Source organism: Hyla sarda, chromosome 4 (assembly GCF_029499605.1).
Source record: "Hyla sarda isolate aHylSar1 chromosome 4, aHylSar1.hap1, whole genome shotgun sequence".
Taxonomy (NCBI): Eukaryota; Metazoa; Chordata; class Amphibia; order Anura; family Hylidae; genus Hyla; species Hyla sarda.
In genome coordinates, this window is record NC_079192.1 from 379,699,726 (window position 1) to 379,723,918 (window position 24,193).

The 24,193-nt window shown below is 43.6% G+C and overlaps 1 protein-coding gene and 1 long non-coding RNA gene across 8 annotated transcripts in view; one reads left to right on the forward strand and one right to left on the reverse strand.

The window, feature by feature from the left end:
- The window catches only part of LOC130267329 (uncharacterized), a 100,623-nt gene extending 94,292 nt beyond the window's left edge, over positions 1-6,331 (reverse strand). For all 3 annotated transcript variants that reach the window (XR_008843146.1, XR_008843145.1, XR_008843147.1), the window contains exons 1-3: positions 6,114-6,331; positions 5,883-6,017; positions 233-430 (exon numbers count right to left, since the gene is read on the reverse strand). This is a non-coding gene — a long non-coding RNA (uncharacterized LOC130267329). The remainder of the gene's footprint in view (positions 1-232; positions 431-5,882; positions 6,018-6,113) is intronic.
- The window catches only part of SYNPO (synaptopodin), a 143,360-nt gene extending 123,773 nt beyond the window's left edge, over positions 1-19,587 (forward strand). For all 5 annotated transcript variants that reach the window (XM_056516899.1, XM_056516901.1, XM_056516898.1 and 2 more), the window contains one exon: positions 14,860-19,587. In XM_056516899.1, the coding sequence (XP_056372874.1) occupies positions 14,860-15,402 (543 nt within the window). In that variant the 3' untranslated portion in view covers positions 15,403-19,587. The remainder of the gene's footprint in view (positions 1-14,859) is intronic.
- The last annotated feature ends 4,606 nt before the right edge of the window (positions 19,588-24,193 follow it).

A 24,193-nucleotide genomic window follows, 5' to 3' on the forward strand; every position in this document is an offset into this window, starting at 1 on the left:
TGTTATCTTTTTTAACTGTGAGCGATAGGAGTACTAGTGGTGGTGGCGTCTTTGGTACGGAGACCAAAGCAGGTCACATGGTGCTTGACCCATACAAAAACTCAATGCATACAACTTACATAGTCAGACCATTAGAAAGGTAACTGAAACACAACTAGACAAAATATGGGAAATATTTCTCTAAAGACATTTAACATTCTACTTTCTGCTTGGACTTCTGAAGTTCTCCTACCTTCCTCATCTTCCGCACCTTCTGTACCGTTTCTGGACGATTTCTGGCTTCCTGAGTTCTTTCTTCCTCTAATCCAATCATTTATGCACTTTTTGCTATGGGTATGTTAAAGAGAATACTTCTGTATGACTGAGACTTCTGTGTGTGTGTTTGCTTCTGCCTCTTTCTTTTTCTTTTTTTTTTTTGCGTAATTGCGTTCTTCAAAAAAAAAAAATTACATGTAACACAATTCCATCTCATCAATAGTTTTCATTTAACATATTTTTACGTACGGTAATACATTTTTACTAGAGTATGGGTTGTTTTAGGCACACAACATTCATTCACACACACAAGGCCAAGAAGTTCTCAGAATTCCAGACCCTTGTGAGGGTTGTACTTAGATTTTTAGAGTAAATTGCTTATACCACCCATATTGAAGATTTTTTGGGCAAGCAGTAACCACCCAGTCTCCCACTCTCCAGTGTAATGACCCTGACAAACGGCTCCCTATGGGGAGCCGTTTGGCAGGGTCCTTACACTGGAGAGTGGGAGACTGGGTGGTTACTGCTTGCCAAAACCTAACCAATATGGGTGGTATCAGCAATTTACTCTAAAAATCTAAGTACAACCCTCACAAGGGTCTAGAATTCTGAGATACGGAACTTTGTCATCAGACTCTTCATATTGGTAAAATTTACAACGTAGCAGCATTATAGGGTCAAAAACCTACTATCTAGTGTCCTTCAGCTCTCCAGTGCTGGACTAGGCTTACATTGGATTAGACACTGTGTAGTAACCTCCCCACCCCAACAATGCTATATGCCTAACTGTAAGTGCCATACTTTATGGTGACCAAATAATAGTACCATATATCGTCCAAATAAAGTAGTATCACTATACATTTACACTGGCACCATACATTACAAAAGTAACATATGTCTATGAATTTCTGCCATACAAAAGCTATATACATACCACTGTACAGTACTCAAATAAGACTACATACCGTATAGCATCTTCATACAGTAATTTAATATTGCTATATAATATATTTAAGTGCAATGCCATCTGCGATGCCCCCTTTGGTTGGGGCATTCGGTGTGTTGACCCTGCCAGACTACTCCTCTTGTGTCAGCTTCCTGAAGGTTACATGAAGCTGGGTCGATTGTAATAGTACCAATAGTACCAACCGATTGCCTATTTATTCACACATTTCCAGGAAGAGTAACATAGGAACAGTCAAGAGAGCCTCCAGGTCCCCCTTTACTTTATGTAAGAGCATGTTAAAGGGAAACTCTGCCCCTAGACATCTTATTCCCTTTCCAAAGGATAGGGGATAAGATGTCTGATCGTGGCAGTCCCGCCACTGGGGACCCCCGTGATCTCCCTGCTGCACCCACCGTTTGTTTAGAGTGTCGGGTGGAGGCTCCTGATGTCATGGCCAAGCCACGGTCGTGACGTCACGGCTACACCCCCTCAATGCAAGTCTATGAGAGGGGGCGTGACAGCCGTCACTCCCCCTCCCATAGACTTGCATTAAGTGGGCATGGCTGTGAAGTCACGAGCGGGCGTGGCCATGACGTCACAAGTCTCCACATAGCCAATCATCCGGCACAGAGTGAAGTTCGCTCCGTGCACCGGATGTCTGAGGTGCCGCAGCCAAGATTGCGGGGGTCCGCAGCGGAGGAGTACCCCTTTAAGTAATTCCAGATATTGACAACCCTCATGTTTGTGTCATGTTGAAACGTATCTAGGAATGGTCTTTTTAAAATATTTATAAAAAAGAAAGAAAATCGATGTTTTCATGAAACACATTGCCACAATATATATAAAAGGGAATAGACCACTTGTCCACATACTATTTATTCAGTATATAAAAGTAACTATACATATGCAATAGTAGTGCACGGAACCCCTCTATATACATGAGCGCTGAATGGAAAGAAGGGTGGTAAGCCGCTGCCAGACTCCTGTGGTGTAGCTTATCTCCCTAAGAACAAAAGGATCAGAGTGTTAAAATCCAACACACCTGGTCCTTTTGTCCCTCAACATTATGTGTCAAGAAATGTTGGGTGGGCAACCATGCACATTAGATGTTCAAGCATTCCGACCAAAATGATCAGGTTCAGACATCTTTTCTCTGTGTATGGAGGTTTTTAAAGGGGTACACCAGAGGAAAAAACATGCTTTCAAATAAACTGGTGGCAGAAAGTTATACAGATTTCTAAATTATTTCAAAATCTTAATCCTTCCAGTACTTATCAGCTGCTGAATACTAGAGGAAGTTGTATGGTTTATTTTCTGTCTAACCACAGTTCTCTCTGCTGCCACCTCTGTCCATGTCAGGAACTGTCCAGATTAGAAGCAAATCCCCATAGCAAACCTCTCCTTCTCCGGACAGTTCCTGATATGGACAGATGTTTTAGCAGAGAACACACTGGTCAGACTGGAAAGAACTGCATAGCTTCCTCTGTAGTATACAGCAGCTGATAAGTACTGGAAGGATTAAGATTTTTAAATAGAAGTCACTTATAAATCTGTATAACTTTCAGCCACCAGTTTATTTAAAAATATTTTTTTTTCCTACGGAGAACCATTTTAAGAACTCACCATTCATTTCCTGGTGAATAAGCTTTAGAGAAACCACAGTGTGAGCTGATGGTTTGTCACATTGTGGAATTCAACAATGAGGCATCTTAATTTCCCCTTGGGCCATTACAGGGCTTTTCAAAGCTCTACATTCATGTTACCAGAGCTTGTTCACCAATTAGTTAACCCTGGTCCTGATGTGTGTGTTTATGGGGTGCTGATTCACTTTTATAGTGTGCTGAAAAGTCAACTAGAGGCTACATGTCACAGACAACAGACGAAAGTTCACCCATTACAATAGTCCCTGAAGTGTAGGACCTGTTAAAGAGACTCTTCCATTGTATGGATAGATGGACGTATTGCTTGAACCAACAGAATGCTGTTCCATTGACCCAAGTTAGAATTAAAGGGGTACTCCACTGGAAAACATTTCCTTTTAAATCAACTGGTGCCAGAAAGTTAAACAGATTTGTAAATTGCCTCTATTTAAAAATCTTAATCCTTCCACTACTTATCAGCTGCTGTATGCTTCACAGAAAGTTATAATTTTTTTGTGCTCTCTGCTGACACCTCTGTCCATGTCAGGAACTTTCCAGAGCAGAATAGGTTTGCTATGGGTATTTTCTCCTGCTCTGGACAGTTCCTGAAATGAACTTTTTTTGTGGAGCATACAGCAGCTGCTAAGTACTGGAAGGATTAAGATTTTTAAATAGAAGTAATTTACAAGTCTGTTTAACGTTCTGGCACCAGTTGATTAAAAAAGAAAAAAAAATTCCACCGGAAAACCCCTTTAATACTATGAAACAATTTATCCTGGCAATTGATAAACCAGAGCCCCTATAATCCAGTTGTCATCTTCCCCCTAGCAGCCAGGACTCGTAGTGCTGGAGGAATATAACTGGACACCTCCAGTACTACAACTCTATGTACACGACAACCCTCAATCTCCATAAGAGTATTGATTCCCATTATTTCCACTCATTGGTCTTGGTTGCTATCAGAAATGAGATGTAGGAGGGGCATACAGGGCAAGCGCTTTGTAGTACCCCCCCCCCCCCCCCCCCCGTACATCCTGAAACTTCAAAAAGGTTATTGTAATTTAAGCCTGTGGCCTCCCAAGCATCTTCATTCTGCCCAGGCCGGAGCAATGCAATGATGGCGGGGCATCCTTTCAAATGTTTCCTATGGAGCACAGCATTTTCTATCTATGCCCCTGGCAGTCAGTGTTTGTATTAGTAATGCATACACTGTTCACCTTTCAGAAAAGGTGTCCCCACTGATCATTTAGTGAAGAAATTAGGGAAGGTGCATCCACCTTTCCGACATGGGGTTGCAATAGGGGACCTGGAGGGCCCCAGATGTAAAATGGAAGACCCACCATTAAAACTTTTCCATAGGGTATGATATAACCACGCTTCAAGGGGTTATCCAGGATTAGAAAACCTAAGCTGATGGTGTAAAAAAAAACAGCACCACACCTGTGCTCCGGTTGTGTGTGGTATTGCAGCTCAGTTGCATTAAAGGTGGTACTCCGCCCCTAGACATCTTATCTACTATCCTGAGCACCCCTGTGATCTCCGTGCTGCACCCGCCATTCGTTTAGAGCGTCGGGTGGAACGCCGGAGGCTCGTGATGTCACGGCCACGCCCTGCTCTTGATGTCACGGCCTTGCCCCTCAATGCAAGTCTATGGGAGGGGGCGTGACATCCATCACGCGCCCTCCCATAGACTTGCATTGAGGGGGCGTGGCCATGATGTAACGAGCGGCACGTGATTGTAATGTCATGAGACCTCCGTGCCACATCGCCAGTGCTCCGTGCACCGGATGTCTGGGGTGCCGCAGCCGAGATCGCTGGGCTCCCCAGCTGTGGAACCCCTGCGATCAGACATCTTATCCCCTATCCTTTTGATAGGGATAAGATGTCCAAGTTGGAGCCAAGTTGTATTACAATACAAAAAAAGGAACGTCCAGCATCCAGGTTGAAGTGAAAAAAAAAATGGAATATTCCTTTATTGGAAAACTTGTATGTACACGATAAAAACTATGACATGTTTCACGCTTTCACGCTTAGTCATAGTCACTCTATGACTAAGCGTGAAAGCGTGAAACGTGTCAGAGTTTATATGAAGTAAAAAAAGGAATATCCCTTTTTTTACTTCAACCTGGATTCTGGACATTCCTTTTTTTGTGTTGCTCTGCATTGAAGCCGGAAGCGGGACTGGGAGGTCCTTGCACAGGTGTTAAAGGGGTACTCTGGTGAAAAACTTTTTTTTTTTTAATAAACTGGTGCCAGAAAGTGAAACAGATTTGTAAATTACTTCTATTAAAAAATCTTAATCCTTCCTGTACTTATTAGCTGCTGAATACTACAGTGGAAATTATTTTCCGTTTGAAACACAGAGCTGTCTGCTGAATCACGAGCACAGTGCTCTCTGCTGACATCTCTGTCCATTTTAGGAACTGTCCAGAGTAAAAGGAAATCCCCATAGCAAACATATGCTGTTCTGGACAGTTCCTAAAAATGAACAGAGATGTCAGCAGAGAGCACCGTGCTCGTGATGTCAGCAGACAGCTCTGTGTTTCAACAAGAAAAGAATTTCCGCTGTAGTATTCAGCAGCTAATAAGTACAGGAAAGATTAAGATTTTTTAATAGAAGCAATTTACAAATCTGTTTAACTTTCTGGCACCAGTTGATTAAAAAAAAAAAAAAAAAAAAAAAGATTTTCACCGGAGTACCCATTTAAGGCTGATCGGAGTGAGCTGTGGTTATTTGATGTTTTCGAGTTGTATTACCACATATAACCTGAGGACGGGTGTGGTGCTGTTTTTAGAATCAATCAGCTCTGTTTTTCTATTGCTATAATCCAGCTCTGTCTGGTGTTAGTGAGCAAACAGCACAGCTCATAAATTATTCACGCCTTCCGTATAATGGAAAACTTTCTTTTAGATACACTTAGTATTCATCAAACAAACAGTATAAACAAACCAAATGGCGCTGGTAGACAACAGAAAATAACACAGGAGACATTAAATCCCGACAAGAATATCACAAGAATTCTGTGAAAATGTGACATTACCGAAGACGTAACTCTGGCATAGGGCTGCGCTCCCGTCAGGGTAATGGCAGCAAAGTTGTTTATCCTTAAACGAACACCATAGACTTGATAGACGTACACCCGTGATCTGTCACTTCGCTGAGGTTGGAACATTTTCTGCAAATTTTAAGTATAAAAATAGAGTTGGAAAATGTGCAACTTCAGGATGACACAGTTTAGTCACATGTGTCATATTAGTAGACTTGACAATACCCTATCTAAGGAGTAGTGATGAGCGGCAGGGGCCATATTCGAATTCGCGATATTTCGCAAATATATGGATGAATATTCGTCCTAGGTTCGCGAAATTCGGATATTCACTATGGGGGAGATCTATCAAAGCCTGTCTAGAGGAAAAGTTGCCCAGTTGCCCATAGCAACCAGTCAGATCGCTTCTTTCATTTTTAACAAGGCCTCTGCAAAATGAAAGAAGTGATCTGATTGGTTGCTATGGGCAACTGGGCCACTTTTCCTTTGCACAGGTTTTCATAAATCTCCCCCAATCAAAGCCTGTCCAGAGGAAAAGTTGCCCAGTTGCCCATAGCAACCAATCAGATCGCTTCTTTCATTTTTAACAAGGCCTCTGCAAAATGAAAGAAGTGATCTGATTGGTTGCTATGGGCAACTGAGCAACTTTTCCTTTGCACAGGTTTTCATAAATCTCCCCCCGTGTTCGTTCACTTTTTTTTCCATGCGAAAATAAGTAATGAAATTGGCATAGTGCGCATTATATCTTTCACCTAAAAGAAGGGAGGGATCAGTGTACTCTGGAAGTGCCTATATTCGCATATACTAAACATTCTCGCTCCACATAGGGTGACCACGTGTCGCCCGGGACAGTCCCGCATTTGGAGAGTCTGTCCCGGGTCCCGGTTAACCCTCATTCCGGGACACTGCATTGTTGATCTGAGCCCGTGAGCCGACGTCCGCCGACCGCTGCTGTCCTGTGACAGATAGTCACTTCCTTATACTATGCGATTGCCGAATCAGATCGGCATCGCATAGTACTGTCCAGTGTGTGTGGCTCCTCCCCTGCCTATCCAGGTCCCGCTCCAACACGGTGGCTCGCAGGAAGCGGGAAAGACCGGTGACTCCGCCTGACCGCATCGATATCTTCGGGCGGACGCTTAGTAAGAGGAGCAGCCTGGACGAGAAGCAGAAGCGGGAGGAGGAGGAGGAGAAGATCGAGTACGAGCGCCTGAGGTGGATGTGAGTGCAGGGATGGCCGGAGACACCGACTAGGCCTCGTGTGCCGGGCAATACCCACAGGAGGGCACACACTGGGGCACAACCAGTCACGGCTCAGCTTTTATATCTTAACCAGTTGTGGTAAAGTGAAAGCTGAGCTGTGATTGGCTGTTATAGGGACAGGGTTTCTTTAGGCAGTGTAGACCCCCAGCTGTTGCAAAACTACAACTCCCATCATGCCCGGACAGCCTACGGCTGTCCGGGCATGATAGGGGTTGTAGTTTTGCAAAACAACTGGGGGTGTACAGTTTGGAGACCATCGCAGTAGATTACCGCCATAACTGCAGTTATAATAATACATGCTGCCCTGTCAGGCTCTATTCACACCTGCGTTCAGGGTACACTGTGGTTATGGTGACATCCAAGGCCGCATTAGTGCCTCCGAGGTACGGACATGATGGGAGAATCTCAGAGGTCCACATAACTGTGCTGGGATCCGCACGGACCTAGTGTGACTACGTTTGGATCAATCTCTAAACGTAACCAGCTTTTGAATGCTGCAGATCACTCAGTCTGAAGTGGCACAAGTGGGATAATTCGGGAAGATGACCAGGTGACTGTTATTGGATTCAATGGCGCCCGTGCTGATCTGAGCAAAGATGTCGTCAGATATGCACAGGCAGATTTTTGCCAGTCTCACGTATAAGTTTGACGAAATGCACTTGTGAAAGTAAGGCTGGGTTCACACTACGGTTTGTCATTACGGTTCCCGTATACGGCTGGGAGGAGGGGTGGGCAGGGCTTAATTGTGGCGCCCGCACTCAGCCGTATTCGGGAACCGTAGTTAATGCATGTCTATGAGCCGACCGGAGTGAACCGCAGCCTCCGGTCGGCTGCTTTCTCGGCCGTATGCGGTTTCCCGACCGCAGGCAAAAATGTGTACATATCACAGTACATATCATTGTTGGGATGTGTACCGTGAAGAAAAAAAAAAGAATATTCGTCATTACGAATATATATCGAAATATTATAAATATTTGTGAAATCGCAAAGTGCTGATATTGGTGGCAAAAATGTGCATTTCCAATATTCGCGCTCAACACTACTAAGGAGTTCTGCACACCATAATTTCTGCATATGGCAGTCCAATCCGGCGGGAGTGAACTAGTTGACCACGGTTTTCAGTCCAGGCCCAAAGCCAGATTCGGTCTGTGGCTGACTCCAGTTGGCTCATTGAAATGAATGGGGGTGCGGCACGGATCCGGCAGGGATATGGGTGGTTTTGAAGTTCTCCCGCCGGATACTTCAAATCCACCCATATTTGTTTTATTTCATCACAGCTTCATCCATGCATTTCATTGCTGTAAATGGGTCATGTGATCACCAGCTTGACCCACAGTAAATCAGTGTGTCAGAGGAAGTGGACTCTCCTAAGTCAGCTGAATTCCTCTGAACTACAGAATGACATCATCACCTATCAAATTGCTCGTGGCAGCCTACAGACCTCTCCCCTCCCCACCCAGATGTGTATACTGCTGCTGCTCTATCTATGGAATCAGCAGATATAGAAACAATACACCTCCCCTGAGGCTGTGTTCACACATTGTGTTTTTGCTATATTTTTGCTGTGATTTTCACTAAATTGCTGAAAAACTGCTGATTGCACAAATCGCAGTAAAAATGCATAATTTTTGCCTAGATTTTGGAAAATCCCAAAAACACACAAAAAAGTTTAAAAAATGCAATCAAATCACAACATGTGAACATAGCCTGAAGACTAAAAATCTCTATAAAAACCTCAATTGTAATTATAGAGCAAAATCACTATAATTACAATATTTTTCTTTTAAAAAAATTGCACTTTGAATACAAAAAATACATTCAGTCTGTATATAATGTGAACTGACTCCAACCTACTTACAAGTCTCAGTAATGAGACTCCATCTCCTCTCTCTGCAGGCCAGAGGCTTCATGGGAAATATAGGCAGCAATAGAAAATAATTTAATGATTAAAGAAGAATCAATATGGCTGAAAACCCATGCCTGCCACATCAGCTACAATAGGCAAGCACAAGGCATACACAAGAACCTCTACATTATTCTCTAATAACAGCCTGTGCTGCACTTTAAAAGTAAAAAAAAAAATTACAAAAATTCTGGATCAACAGATTTTAGGGGTCAAGGGACTTGTGTGAGTGCTAGTTCCTACGAGGCAAAGTTTTGTGCATTCTGTAGCATCCAGCCCTGGCTAGCTCATTTAAACAAGGGAAGGGCCACAAGCTGCATATAGGAAAACCTAGCTATGAACTGCTGTGCTATAGAAAAACACAGATACAGCGGCGTTCTGCTTCATCTACATAGCATCACTTTGTGGCTGTATTGGAGCAGTTAGCACTATTTATACCCCTGACTAGCTGAGTACCCGGCGTTGCCCAGTTTTTCCTTCCTAATCCTTGTTGGGGAGGAAAATCAACAAAGGAGGAAGCTTCTGACTTCATATTGTTGTCATATCCCAACCCCATATCCCATCCTCATATCCCGTCCTCATATCCCGACCTCATATCCCGACCTCATATCCCGTCCTCATATGCCATCCCCATATCCCGTCCTCATATGCCGTCCTCATATCCCGACCTCATATCCCGTCCCCATATCCCGTCCCCATATCCCATCCCCATATCCCATCCCCATATCCCGTCCTCATATCCCGACCTCATATCCCGACCTCATATCCCGTCCTCATATGCCGTCCTCATATCCCGACCTCATATCCCGTCCCCATATCCCCTCCCCATATCCCATCCCCATATCCCATCCCCATATCCCGCCCTCATATCCCAACCTCATATCCCGTCCCCATATACCGTCCCCATATCCCATCCCCATATCCCATCCCCATATCCTGTCCTCATAACCCGTCCTCATATCCTGTCCTCATATCCCGTCCTTATATCCCGTCCTTATATCCCGACCTCATATGCCGTCCTCATATCTCGACCTCCTATCTCGACCTCATATTCCTTCCTCATATCCCATCCTCATATCCCGTCCTCATATCCCATCCCCATATCTAATCCTCATTTCTAATCCTCATATCCCGTCCCCAGGTGGGGCTGCATTGTGGTAAAGAAGGGGTGTGACCTTCCAGTGACTGACGCATTAACCAGGAGATGCAGAGCGAAGCTTGTGGCGTATGGTACCAGAAGTCCTATATACTTGCAGGGGACTTGAAAAAAAAACCTGTCCTTCACATATGGGGGTAGCATAGGGGTTAAATTAACTACTATATACTTTTATTTGACATATAAGTAATATGTGACCAAGTATTATGGAAATATCTCCAGCCGTTTGGAAGTTATGCAGTAACATATATTTCCCATAGACTTGTATGGGACTTTAAATAAAAACCTTGACCCTGCCAAATGGGGGTGAGTAAGGGTTAAATCACCTATCCTATGTTTGTTGATGACATATAAGTAACGTGTGCCAAGTTTCATGTTAATATCTTTAGCCGTTTGGACGTGATTCTGGAACACACACACATACACACATACATACATACATACATACATACACACACACACATACACACACACACACCCATTGAGTTCTATATATTTATACTAGCTGAATACCCGGCGTTGCCCGGTTTTTCCTTCCTAATCCTTGTTGGGGAGGAAAATCAAAGGAGGAAGCTTTTGACTTCATATCCCCTCCTCATATATTGTTGTTATATCCCAACCCCATATCCAGTCCTCATACCCTGACCTCCTATCCCGACCTCCTATCCCGACCTCCCATCCCGACCTCCTATCCCGTCCTCCTATCCCATCCTCCTATCCCGTCCTCCTATCCCGTCCTCCTATCCCAACCTCCTATCCCATCCTCCTATCTCGACCTCCTATCCCGACATCCCATCCCGACCTCCTATCCCGTCCTCCTATCCCATCCTCCTATCCCAACCTCATATCCCGTCCTCATATCTCGTCCTCCTATCTCAACCTCCTATCTCGACCTCCTATCCCGACCTCCTATCCCGACCTCCTATCCTGTCCTACTATCCCGTCCTCCTATCTCGACCTCCTATCTCGAACTCCTATCCCGACCTCCTATCCCAACCTCCTATCCTGACCTCCTATCTCGACCTTATCTTGACCTCCTATCCTGACCTCCTTTCCTGAACTCCTATCTCGACCTCCTATCTCAACCTCCTATCCTGACCTCCTATCCCGTCCTCATATCCTGTCCTCATATCCCGTCCTCCTATCCCGACCTCCTATCTTGACCTCCTATCTCGACCTCCTATCTCGACCTCCTATCTCAACCTTCTATCTCGACCTCCTATCTCGACCTCCTATCCTGTCCTCCTATCTCGGCCTCCTATCCCGAAATCCTATCATGACCTCCTATCTCGACCTCCTATCTCGACCTCCTATCCTGAACTTCTATCCCGTCCTCCTTGCTCGACCTCCTATCCTGACCTCCTATCTCGTCCTCCTATCCCGTCCTCCTATCTCCACCTCCTATCCCGTCCTCATAACCTGTCCTCATATCCCGTCCTCCTATCTCCACCTCCTATCCCGACCTCCTAACTTTACCTCCTATCTCGACCTCCTATTTCGACCTCCCATCTCGACCTTCTATCTCGTCCTCCTATCCCGACCTCCTATCCTGACCTGTAATATGTGTACCAGGTATTGAAATATCTCCAGCCGTACGGAAGTTATGTGGGAACATACATTCCCCATTGATTTGTATGGGACTTTAAACAAAACCCCTGACCCTCACAAATGGGGGTAGTTAAGGGTTAAATTAACTATCCTATATTTTAAGTGGACATATAAGTAACATGTGACCAAGTATTATCGAAATATCTCCAGCCGTTTGGAAGTTATGCAGTAACATATATTTCCCATAGACTTGTATGGGACTTTAAACAAAAATCCCGCCCCTGGCAAATGGGGGTGAGTAAGGGTTAAATTACCTATCCTATGTTTGTTGTTGATATATAAGTAACATGTGGCCAAGTTTCATGTTAATATCTTTAGCCGTTTAGACGTTTTTTGGGGAACATACACACATCATACATACATACACACATACATACACACGTTGAGTTTTATATATATAGATAAGAGGAAATGATAGATAAATAATCTCTTAAATGTCCACCACAGCGCAAAAAATATTATTTCTTAAATGCCTAAACAATGCAAGACAAACTTTAAGCAACCACTAATATTATCATATTGCAAAGTACTGCAGCATCATCTTACAGCTTATAATCAGTGCAAAAGGTCAAGCTGCCATCTGGAGGCAAAAGGTGGTATCACACCCAGAGGATTTTAACTATGATACAATTGTTATATGTATATATATATATATTATTATTATTTTTTTAATTCATCCTGTTTACTACTGAACTGCGTTCCACAACCTTTGGCTCTCCAGTGGTTGCAAAACTACAACAGCCGTCACACCCCCTTCCATAGACTTGCATTGAGGGGGTGGGGTGTGACGTCACAAGGGGTGGGGCTAGACGTCACCAGCGTTCGGAACAATTTCAGCGTTCGAACCCCTTTAAGAAGTAGCAGAAGTTCATACAATAAGGGGATAGATCACAGATTGCATATTCAATAAATGTCCCCCCATCATCCCCAGAACAGTGTAGACTGGACTGTCTTACATTCTCTAGTCATGTTTAAAGGCTTTTTCAGCCATTGACATACAGGGAAGTTACCTCCAATAGGTGACACCAAAGAGCAAGCCTCACCAGTCTCCTCAAATAATTACATTACCCCTTAATCTTATACACTATAATGGGACTGATTGCAGCCATCCTTCTACCAGGACCAGGCACCCCAATTTGTTGAACCCCTACAATTAAACATTTATGCCATTTTGAATTGATATAGATAGGATTGTTATTCCTTTCCATGCGATTTTAGTTCTTTAAAGTGTGAGGTCATTTCGTAACCCTCGTCCTTATTGTTTCTCTTGTCACATTAGGATGAAGGCATTTTAGTTCAGGCATGCATCGAGATGAAATAACAGACAATTGAATAGAATAATAATAATATGATGCAGTATAATGGAGAGGGTGGTGCTGCCGATGACATCTTACTATACAATACATAGGTCCCATTACATTATATAAATCTACTGGAATCAGCTGATGGAATGAGGGTGGAAGAAGCTCGTGTAATGTTGCCAAGACTCCGGGAGTAAATAAACAGCACAATGTTAATGGAGTAACATGACGGCTGGTAAGAGGGTGGACAGGATGGTCATACCTGTTGCCTACCTCTTGTACACCCAAAAATAAATGGTCAGTCAGTCTTTACAAGGTGCTACTGCTAACATAGCTGAAAATCCTTTGCCAACACAGCATTGACCTTTCTTTGAGTTGGCAACACTGCATGCAATTAATTAGGGCAAGTTATACCCCCTGGCACAGATGTAAGGGTCACAGTTTTGTATGTTTCCCATGGGAATCCCAAATGATGAAGAAAATCATATTCCAAATCCAACAAAAATCCCAGTTGGGCTTAAAGGGGTACTCCGCTGCTCAGCATTTGGAACAAACTGTTCTGAATGCTGGAGCCGGCACCGGGAGCTCGTGATGGCACCCTCATGATGTCCCGCCCCACCACCTCAATGCAAGTCTATGGGAGGGGAAGTGATGGATATCACGAGGGGGCAGGGCTATGACATCACGAGCTCCCGATGGCCGGCTGCAGCGTTAAGAACAGTTTTTCCAAACGCTGAGCAATGGAGTACCCCTTTAAGGAATTGGCTATGGCTACATGGTAACCTTGGTTGTGCGACATAAACGTTGAGCAAGTAAAAAACATATTAGACATACTGACATGTTGTAAGTCACAGTTGCCTGTAACTAACATAGAACTTTATGCTGAAAAAACTAAACATTCTTGATATTTTTTGATCTGCAACCAAAAATGAAACATACATATAATACATTCATACAGCAGCGCTCTCCTCGAGGAGAAACAATACCCCTCTGGTACCCTGACGAAGGCATCTTGGAAAGCCAGACAGCCCTGCTCTAAACTGATAAGGGGCAACAACACTTGACTATGGGTAATCTAACATTAGGACTTTCTGACTTGGCTTATAAAAATATCTAGATAGTAACCTAGGATGCTTGTTGTACGCATTATATATCCCTGATGAACTGTGATTTGCTATATCATGGAGAAACACGTTGGATTGGTGGTCAAATAATGGAGTTATTAATGGTCTATTATCTTTGACTGTAGTATGGTTAATTCATGCCAATGGTTTCTCTGTACATATGGTATCGATATATGGTATATACACTATTCGGTTATCTTGTTTGTGCTATTTCGTACGCGTTGGTATTATTATAGTTGGTGGTTCTCAAGTAGGGCATGAATAGGTTCCAATGCCCTTACAAAGGTAATTACGCTGACATTAGGCATAGCTTTAGTGGGGTTAGGGGCTGTGAGGGACAGATATCTCCCTGTTACTGGTCAATATGATTATCTATACATTGGGTAACATCAAGAGCAAATTATTATTGGTGCAGTCAATTGTCAGACCTTAGAGCAGGACCTTATATAAAAAAAATAAAACTAGTCACAATAGAATAGGTGAAGGACCTGAGTATTCTAAGCAGCAATACTCAAATTCCTGTGTAAGACCGCTTAGTAAAGGTGATGTTTTTTGGTGTAACCTAATGATGTAGATCGTATTTTTGTAGTAAAACTATCATTTTTTTTCTTCACAGAAATTAAAGGAATTCATACCTGGATCCTCCAACAACAAAGCACTTCAACACAGTAAATCATTGGACGGGTGGGCAAGTTCTTCAGCATCCTTACAGAGCTATGATGAAAGATTAGTCATACAAAGTCCTCCACCACCACGCTCCATGTCTCCGGCCTGGAGTGATCGGTCCCAGTCCCCATCACCTCTAAGAATGGAGAATGACCCCAAGGCCGGCAAGCAAATGAAAGCTTTATTGGCTCGTAATATCATCAATGCAGCAAAAAGGAAGAGCACTTCACCATGGGGGGTAACAAGTCCTCAGTCCCCTGTTCATATCAGCACACCTTGGAGCCCCACTGTAGGCAATGGATCTTCTCTGCCAGAAACACCAAGAGCCAGAAGATCTCCTACAGGTTCTGATATCTCTATAGAGTCAGAAGACTCTGGGGCCAAATCTCCAGGATTCCGGAGTTATCCATTCTCACCTAGAGGATGGTATGGGAGCCTGCGACTGAAGAGAGATAGTCTACCATCTGGCTCCCCTTTCCAATACACCCCATAAATTTTTCTGTCCAAGAAGTAATCTGGAGTAGACCAACTCAACAAAAAAGAGCAAAAAAAGTGTAACATTCCCTACACTGCCAAATAGAAGTATTGGAAAAATCTAAAATTCTAAATTTGGACATTTAGATTGAACTTAACAGGGTAAAGCTCCTCCAAAAACACTGAACCGGATATCAATGATGAAAATAAGTTTCCTCGTAAAAGAATGTGGACCATTCAAATTTTGTTGAAAGCTTTTGTAATTTTTATTTTTTACAATTTTTCACCTTAAACAGCCTTTGTATTATTTTTCTTAAAGATGTTTTGCTATGATCCAATGGTTTTGTTTATGAGAAGTAATCTATTGCGGGGAAAAATAAAACCGTGATGATCATAGGAGATCGATATCAACGTCAGGTTCGGAACATAATGTAATATTTTTTGTGGGGTGGTTTGGGGACAGACAATTCTGACGATTTCTCACGATTAACCATATAATGCGAAGATCTTTTGGAAGCCACTTGGTCTTGTCTCTAAAGGATGAGGTGACAACGAGGGATCGCTATTGTGAGGTTGCGATCTACGACCTGATAACGGAACGATATGCGGGATGGGTAATGGGCTTCAGAATCGGGACTTGACATTTGCCTTTGCACTGATAAAAACCTCTCAGTATTCTATGCATAGGCTCCTCGCTGCACATATATCGATGCACTACAATGGCTGATAACTTTCCACTGCCGGGAGAGTATACTAGGCTTTAATACGTGAAAATGGAAGAAGTACAGACAAAAAATGTAATTGAGCGGGTAAAGGAAGAAGAGATGTAGAAGCAAAATATAGCTGGATTTATGAATGTGACGGTACAGAATACAAGGATGTGTCACTATATCTAGACAGCTATTGGGGCTAAGCCACATGGCCAATGTTGTTACTTTGCTCGACCTTCATCTTGAGTTGGAAGTGATGGAATATAAGAGGGGTCCGTTCTCCAGGATCCTTTCTGAGTTTTTTCACTGTACAGCCTGAGCATTGATGACAACAGTCTATGGGAATTCTTCACAATAGGCTCATGTTAAGGCTGCAACAATGTGGCATATGCTTTTTAGCATAACCCTGGCCTAACCTTCTCCCCTTCCATTGGGAAAAGTAGAGTTTGGGAATAGCTGAAGCTAAGTGGATTGCTTAAAGGACCATAGGGGAGATTTATCAAAACCTGTCCAGAGGAAAAGTTGCCCAGTTGCCCATAGCAACCAATCAGCTTGCTTCTTTTATTTTTAACAAGGCCTTTGTAAAATGAAAGAAGCAATCTGATTGGTTACTATGGGCAACTGGGCAACTTTTCCTTTGCACGGGTTTTAATAAATCTCCCCCCATGAATATAAAATGATCAGTCAAAATTGTGAGTGCAAAAGACTTTTAAAAAGCCAAGGATCCTGTATACAGGCCCAGTGCGTATACAAGTTCCCATGCACTGTAGATATCCAGATCGGGATAGGCCCCATGACCTATCTTACCAATGACAAGATGGATTTACGCAAAACAGTTTGTTCCATTATGATTATTATTTAGAAATGTTGTATTCTTTTATATCATTGTGAATGCTCTTATTAATCATGTACACCTATATGGCAACTTGCACTTTAGTTCTTGGTCCTTTAACCTTCCTCGAAAGAATAGTTGAAATGCATACAAGAAAGACATGTGGGCTATGGTTTATACCAATGCACTGAGGAGCAGTTGGATGCACTGCACCATTTTGGTCCATGCTGTATCATAAGGAATGTGCTTTATATGTAACTTCATTGACGCAGACGCAGGCCGCCAGCATATACAATGCTGAATACTGCCTAACATCACTTTCAACACAGTGCTGGACAGGAGACTAAAGAAGATTCAGATTAAGTAATTCACAGCAACTATTTATGGTTTTGCTTTCATGGTAAAATTGTAGGTAGGTTACTTGGCTGCCAGGGTTTTTCTAGGGGGTAAAAAGTCCTGTGCAACTTACAAGAATTGTCACCTGACTTTGCCCTTCATAGGATTTTAGTTCATAATAAATCCTAACCTAGTAATATATCATTTGTCAAAATTGAGCCCCAAAATTTGAGTGCAAAAGATATAAACGTTAGAGTAATTTGACTCTGGAGGTCAACAGAAGCACGTTAAAATGTAATTTAATGTATGAATATATGAACACACAAAAATGATTCTCTAGAGGGGCGATGTTCTCACATAGAGTGAATACACATAGGCATTGAATGACCGTCTGTGAAAATCCTGCTCTGGATCAGAATTGGTCTTTTCACTAGACTTTAGGACACTAAGGGAAATTCCATGTAATGGTCGACAGAATATTGGTGCTAAAAGCAACATGTTTTACCAAAATCTGGACCCTCAAAGGGGTACTCTGCCCCTAGACATATCTCTAGGATAGGGGATAAAATGTCTGATCGCAGGGGTCCCTCCGCTGGGGACCACCGCGATCTCCCTGCTACACCCGGCATTTGTTTAGAGTGTCAGGTGCAGCCCCGGAGGCTAGTGACGTCATGGTCGCGCCCCACTTGTGACGTCACGGGCATGCCCCCTCAATGCAAGCCTATGGGAGGGGGCGTGACGCCCATCACGCCTCCTCCCATAGACTTGCATTGAGGGGGCATGGCCGTGACGTCACGAGCAGAGCGTGACCATGATGTAACGAGCCTCCGTCCCGCATCGCCAGTTCGCTCCATGCACCGGATGTCTGGGGAGCCGCAGCCGAGATCAAGGGGGTCCCACCACTGGATAAGGGATAAGATGTTTAGGGGCAGAGTACCCCTTTAAGATCCACTTTCAGAAATGCCCCCAAAAGATTTAAAATCACCCCAAAAATGCCCATCACAGGATTGTCCGAGCAAAGTCGGGACGGTTGGCAAGAATATATAATGACTGAATACATAGTAGTATATAGTTGTGACAATGACAAGTTCCTTGTGGTCTTTAGCATAGATGGAGCCCCCAACAACCACCACAGGTGCTGTCAGTGCTGGTGGTCACTTCCACTTTCCCTCCATTGCCTCATCAGTAGACCCGGCGTAAGTTGTTATTGGCTCTTAGATAGCTAGAGGTGCCAATGTTCGACCGTGATGAGATTTCTCCATTCTATTCTTGGTCCTGTAACCTTTAAAGGCCAAGCCAAGCATCTCAGGCACTTGAGCCCTAGATATTTGTACAACATGCAATACGGATGTCTGGATAAAAACCTGCAAGGGTCAATGATACTTTCATCGTCAAAAAAGCAAACTGTAAATTGGAAATAACATTCAGTGGGTGTCAGCACTTATGTCTGTCTGTGTACATTTATAGGGGTGAGTATTGTGATTTAAAGGCGTTATCAAGAATTAAAAAAAACACAGCTGCTACTTCCAAACACAGCGCCACATCTGTCCTCAGGTTGTGTGTGGTATTACAACTCAGCTCCACTTAATTTAGTGTACTGAGCTGCAATGCCACACACGAGCTGAGAACAAGAGTGTCGCTGTTTGTGGAGGAAAGCATCTACGGTTTTCTAATTCTGGATAAACCATTTAAATGCAGCCTATACATTCAGGGGACATCACTGGCTTATACAGAAGGTTTGCATGAGCTGGAACCAATCAGATTATGCTGAGTGTGAAAACAGTGGTTGAAACATACAAACTTTGGCGCCCTCTGCAGGGAAAATGGCATACTGTATACATATACATACATAATACATACATAATATACACATATATATATACATATATATATATATATATATATATATATATATATGTATATATGATCCCACAGATATCCTGATTTGCAAGGGGCTGCTTAACTAGCTAGGAAAAGGGATTGGACATATTGGTTTTTAAAGTGCACAATACTTGGTTGCCATGAGAGATACTGTAAGCAGTGCTAGGTAGGTCTTGCTTTGGCTTATGGCCTTCTTTAAGTCGATTTTAGAAAGACACGCAATGAAGGATTTACATGTAATTTTATATCTTGTTTTATGTCTTGTTATCATCTTAATGTGGTACTCTGCCCCTAGACATCTTAGACCCCCGCGATCTCGACTGTGGCATCCCACACATCCGGTGCATCAAGCGAAATTCCCTCCATGCCGGATTACTGGCGATGACAGTGCCCTGCTCCGTGCCATGCTCGTGACATCACGGCCATGCCCCCTCAATGCAAGTCTATGGGAGGGGGCATGACTGATGTCACGCCCCCTCCCATAGACTTGCATTGAGGGGGCGTAGCCGTGACATCATGAGCGGGGCCCAGTCATGACGTCACGAGCCTCCGGCGCTCTACGCTGTGAGCGAACGCCTGGTGCAGCGGGGAGATTGCGTGGGTCCCCAGGGGCAGGACCCCCCACGATCAGACATCTTATTCCCTATCCTTTGGATAGGGGATAAGATGTCTAGGGGCGGAGTACCCCTTTAAGAGTGATGTCACTAGATTTATTGTTAAAGCATAAAAAAAAAAAATGAAGGAATAATCCCCTGCCTGATCCCCTGCTCCTGCCGTTCTGGTGGGGCCTGATCCTTCCTGGCCTCAATATTGACACAGGAAATCACTCAGCCAATCATAGCCAAAGTCCCTTCCCAGCCTCAGCCCAGACAACTCGTCCAACAGCCACATAGGTTATGTTACTAAAAGTGATGTTGAGCATTTAATACACATCGGCATCATAAAAGGTATTCGTCTTCATCTACTGGATGGACCTGCAATGCATTCTGGGCCTAGTCTTGTTTCTTCTTCTTGGCTAAATGCCTGTAACTCGAGGGATCGCCTGGTATATGTCCCTAGATGCGATGTATGAGCTTGCATCATTGTGTTTACCTTGTATAGCCAGCTTCTGAATAAACGTTATTTCTTGCTTTACCTGCTGTGTGTTTTTTGTATTGTGGTCACAATTCCTCTTAACAAGCATCCATCACTAACACTCAGAAATGTGGCTCAGCAGGCAGCCTGCCATCTGTTATAAAGACTTGACAAGCATTGTAACAAGTGCGCAAATTCTCACGTGTACGGTATAAGAAGAAATAAATAAATAAGGTATCAGGCCTCTATTTATGGGATTTTTCAGTTTATTCTAGCAAAAACTTTACGTATGTCAATGGATGTTTATACAGTACTTACACATTAGTTATATGACTTGTGAATTGTGGTATGCTGATAGATACCAACAAAGGACAGTGAACAAACAAGAGCATACTTTCAAAAGACCTTCCAGGATATAAGATTAACCCTCATTGAGCCCCTGAAGGCTATCCCCTTCCTTCCCCCAGGATGCACAGCTTTTATCATTCTCTCTATTTGCAGGACCAGAGCTGGGATGTTTGCCAGAGGCACTCATACCTGAACTTCCTTTCCCTTAAAGCGGTAGAAGTCCAGTGCTGAAAAACGTATCCCCTATCCTAAGGATAGGGGATACGTTTCAGATCACGGGGGGTCCGACTGCTGGGGCCCCCTGCGATGTCCTGTACGGGGCCCCGGCTCACTGGGAAGATAGCGGGTGTTGACCACCGCACGAAGTGGCAGCATACATGCCCCCTCAATACATCTCTATGGCAGAGCCAGAGACTGCCGAAGGCAGCGCTCCAGCTCTGCCATAGAGTTGTATTGAGGGGGCGTGTCAGCCGCCGCTTTGTGTGGTGGTCAACACGCCCCCTTCCCGCAGGCTACCGGGGCCCCATACAGGAGATTGCGGGGGGCCCCAGCGGTTGGACCCCCCGTTATCTGAAACTTATCCCCTATCCTTAGGATAGGGGATACATTTTTCAGCACTGGATATCTCCTTTAATCTCCTGACCAGTCACAGGACAGCACCTACTCCTCTCCGCTATTGGATGACATGATATGTGCTGGAGAAAGTTTACTGAACTAAATAGGTTGACACTGTGTAAAATAAAAGAAAAAAACATGGCTAACAGTGTGCTTGGAGAGTATTTAAGGTACATTAGTACAGATGTCAAGTGACAGAGAAGGTGGTTATTGATGCACTGGCTTTACAAGGTGCTATGTGAGCAGAAATTAAAACAACAAAAGCATCACAGCACGGAAGGGGTCACATAAGCAGTCCTGGTATAAGCAGTGAACTGCTGTTGCTGATAAAGATGTTGATAAAATGCTACACAAGGGACAGCTGCCATAATTTTATGGGTGGTCAAAGCTAAGAGGGAAACCTTGATTTTACATTTCAGTCACAATAAGGACCCTCTGGAGGAGGCCGACAGGCTCATCTTGCATTTACACAGCCCAAGCTCTTACCTTCTGCAGCACATGGCACTAGCTGTGAACCATCTTTGTGGCTCTGTTACTAGAGACAGATAACAAGCAGAGAACTGCAAATTCAGTGAAAATGAGACACTTGGTGGATGAAACTTTAGACACATTTTAAAGGGAATCTGTTTCTAACGCTTCTTACCAGGTGATAATCGATGCAGCCGTTCAGTAGACATTCATCGTTACTAATATGGTAATTGTCTCTAGAGGCACATATTGCTGTATGCAGGGGCGTAGCTATAGAGGTAGCAGAGGTGGCAGTCACAACGGGGACCTGGTGCCTAAGGGGGCCCCAAGACACATCTGCCCCATTAGAGACCAGTATTATAATTGGCATATGGGGCCCTGTTGCAGATTTAGCATCGGGGCCAAGAAGCTACAAGCTACACCTCTGGCTGTATGTGCAATGCTTTCTCCCATCCACCTGCCCTTCGGCCAACAACTCCGTCCCCTTTATAAATATTCATCCTCTCTTCCTCAGCACATCCACGTAGGGGGCGGAGTTATCTGCATAAGGAGGCGGGTTATCATTAGTAGACGCCGTTAGCAAACACGCCGCACACCTGACTAGAACAGTGCTATGGCGGCTCGTGTCAACCCGCTCACCATACATCATGTCATTTCAAGGGATGGGTGCTCACTATAAAGCCTGACTTATGTAACAATTACTAACAATTTATAATTCCTAAATTTAAATGTTACAACTTCCTTCAACATATTATGAGGCTGATAATGACTTCTATAGGGCCACAACTGATGTACATTGATAAGAAACCTACACTTTTTTTTAACCCTAGCCAGGTATTTTAGGAAACAGTACTTGTTTTATGGCGTACAAAAGTTGAAAATGTATGCAAAGAGCTCATATGCACAAGAAGTACCTTCTTTTTGGTGTTTTTACACTGTAAGGCTGCATTCACACCACGTTTTTGCAATGCAGTTAAATTTGAAAACCTTATGGAACCATATTGAAAACTTAAAACGTAAGTAAAACTTTATTAACCCCTTAGGGACTCTTCGTGCCCGGGATTAGCCGTGGGTCCTGGCTGCCCGTAGCAACCGGGACCCACCTGGTTTAACCCGTTCTCTGCTGGTGAGAGCGGTTTAAACTCGATAAACAGGACCAGGGCGTACAGGTACGCCCTGAGTCCTTAAGGATCGGGGATGCAGGGCGTATGCAAACGCCCTGAGTCCCCAAGAGGTTAATAATGGAGTGAAAAGTTAAAAACATATACATATTTTTCTTAAAAAATGGATGCACACAGACATTATTTTTCAAACCATATATGGTTTTTAACCATATACGGGTTAAAATTTGTACACACGTTTTGATACAGTTTAGTATGATTTTAAGGGATCCTTTTTTCATCAAAAACCTGATACGGGAACTGTATTGCAAAAAAGTGATGTGAATGCAGCCTAACCGGCACTTTTAAAAAAAAGTGTATGGGGTCCTGCGGGGTGGGGGCCCAGCCTCCCACACTTGGGCACATTTACTATAGATGAAATCTCCGCCGCTCATAGTGTCGTGCACAGACATTCACAGATTTGCCTCATTTTTAAGAGGTCCGATCCACTCAATAAAATTAGAACATCTTGCACCAGTGGCATTTCCTACTGCTTGAACATGAACCATTCAGAATTTTCTATATTTCTGCCTAAAACTACATCACATTTTACAAGTCCTGAAAGTAAAAAAGAGAAACAAACCAAACAAATGAGTTAAAATATTACACTTGTTCATTTATTTGTTAACCCCTAATTATCAGATGTAAATGTACATCCTGGTGCACAGGTACTTAATGCATCAGGACGTACATTTATGTCCTGTACATGAAGCGAGCACAGGAGCTGCTCTCGCTTCATGCACGGCAGTTCCCGCTGGTGATGGCGGACGTCAACAATCACGCTGAAGCCCGTTATTAACCCTTCAGATCAGAGCTCAAGTGCTGCAGGAACGTGTGGGAACTTAGTTCCTGCACTTTTTCCACAGCAGGAATACCGTTCCCATTAGCAGAAGTTCTGCAGGAACAGCCCTTGAGTGGAAGACTCCCCACACTTTTTTTTCCAGGACTTGACCGCTGCTTCCAATGCTGTGATCAATACCGATATATATATATATAATTGTACAGTCATAGCTCTACCACATTCACAGCTAAACCCTATTACCCCCAAACTCCTAATGACATATATTAGCTCACAGCCCATCCATGTCAACAGGTAGAGCATCCATACTACTCTTCACTTCTAAAGATATACTCACTTACTCAATAAGGACCACTTCTATCTTGCACAGGCCACAGCATCACATTGTCCAACCTCGGATTCACCACATCACCGCACATCCTTGCAGGTCATCCCTGCCTCCCTCTTAGGTGCAGGGTCAAGAATAACCAGGGAAGGGAATGGTTAACTTCTTTTTACAAAGGATTGAGAAAAGGTTTAAAACAATAATAATTCCAAAATATGCTGATAAGGTTTCTTGGGGTATTTGACAACAATCTCTGCTCTTA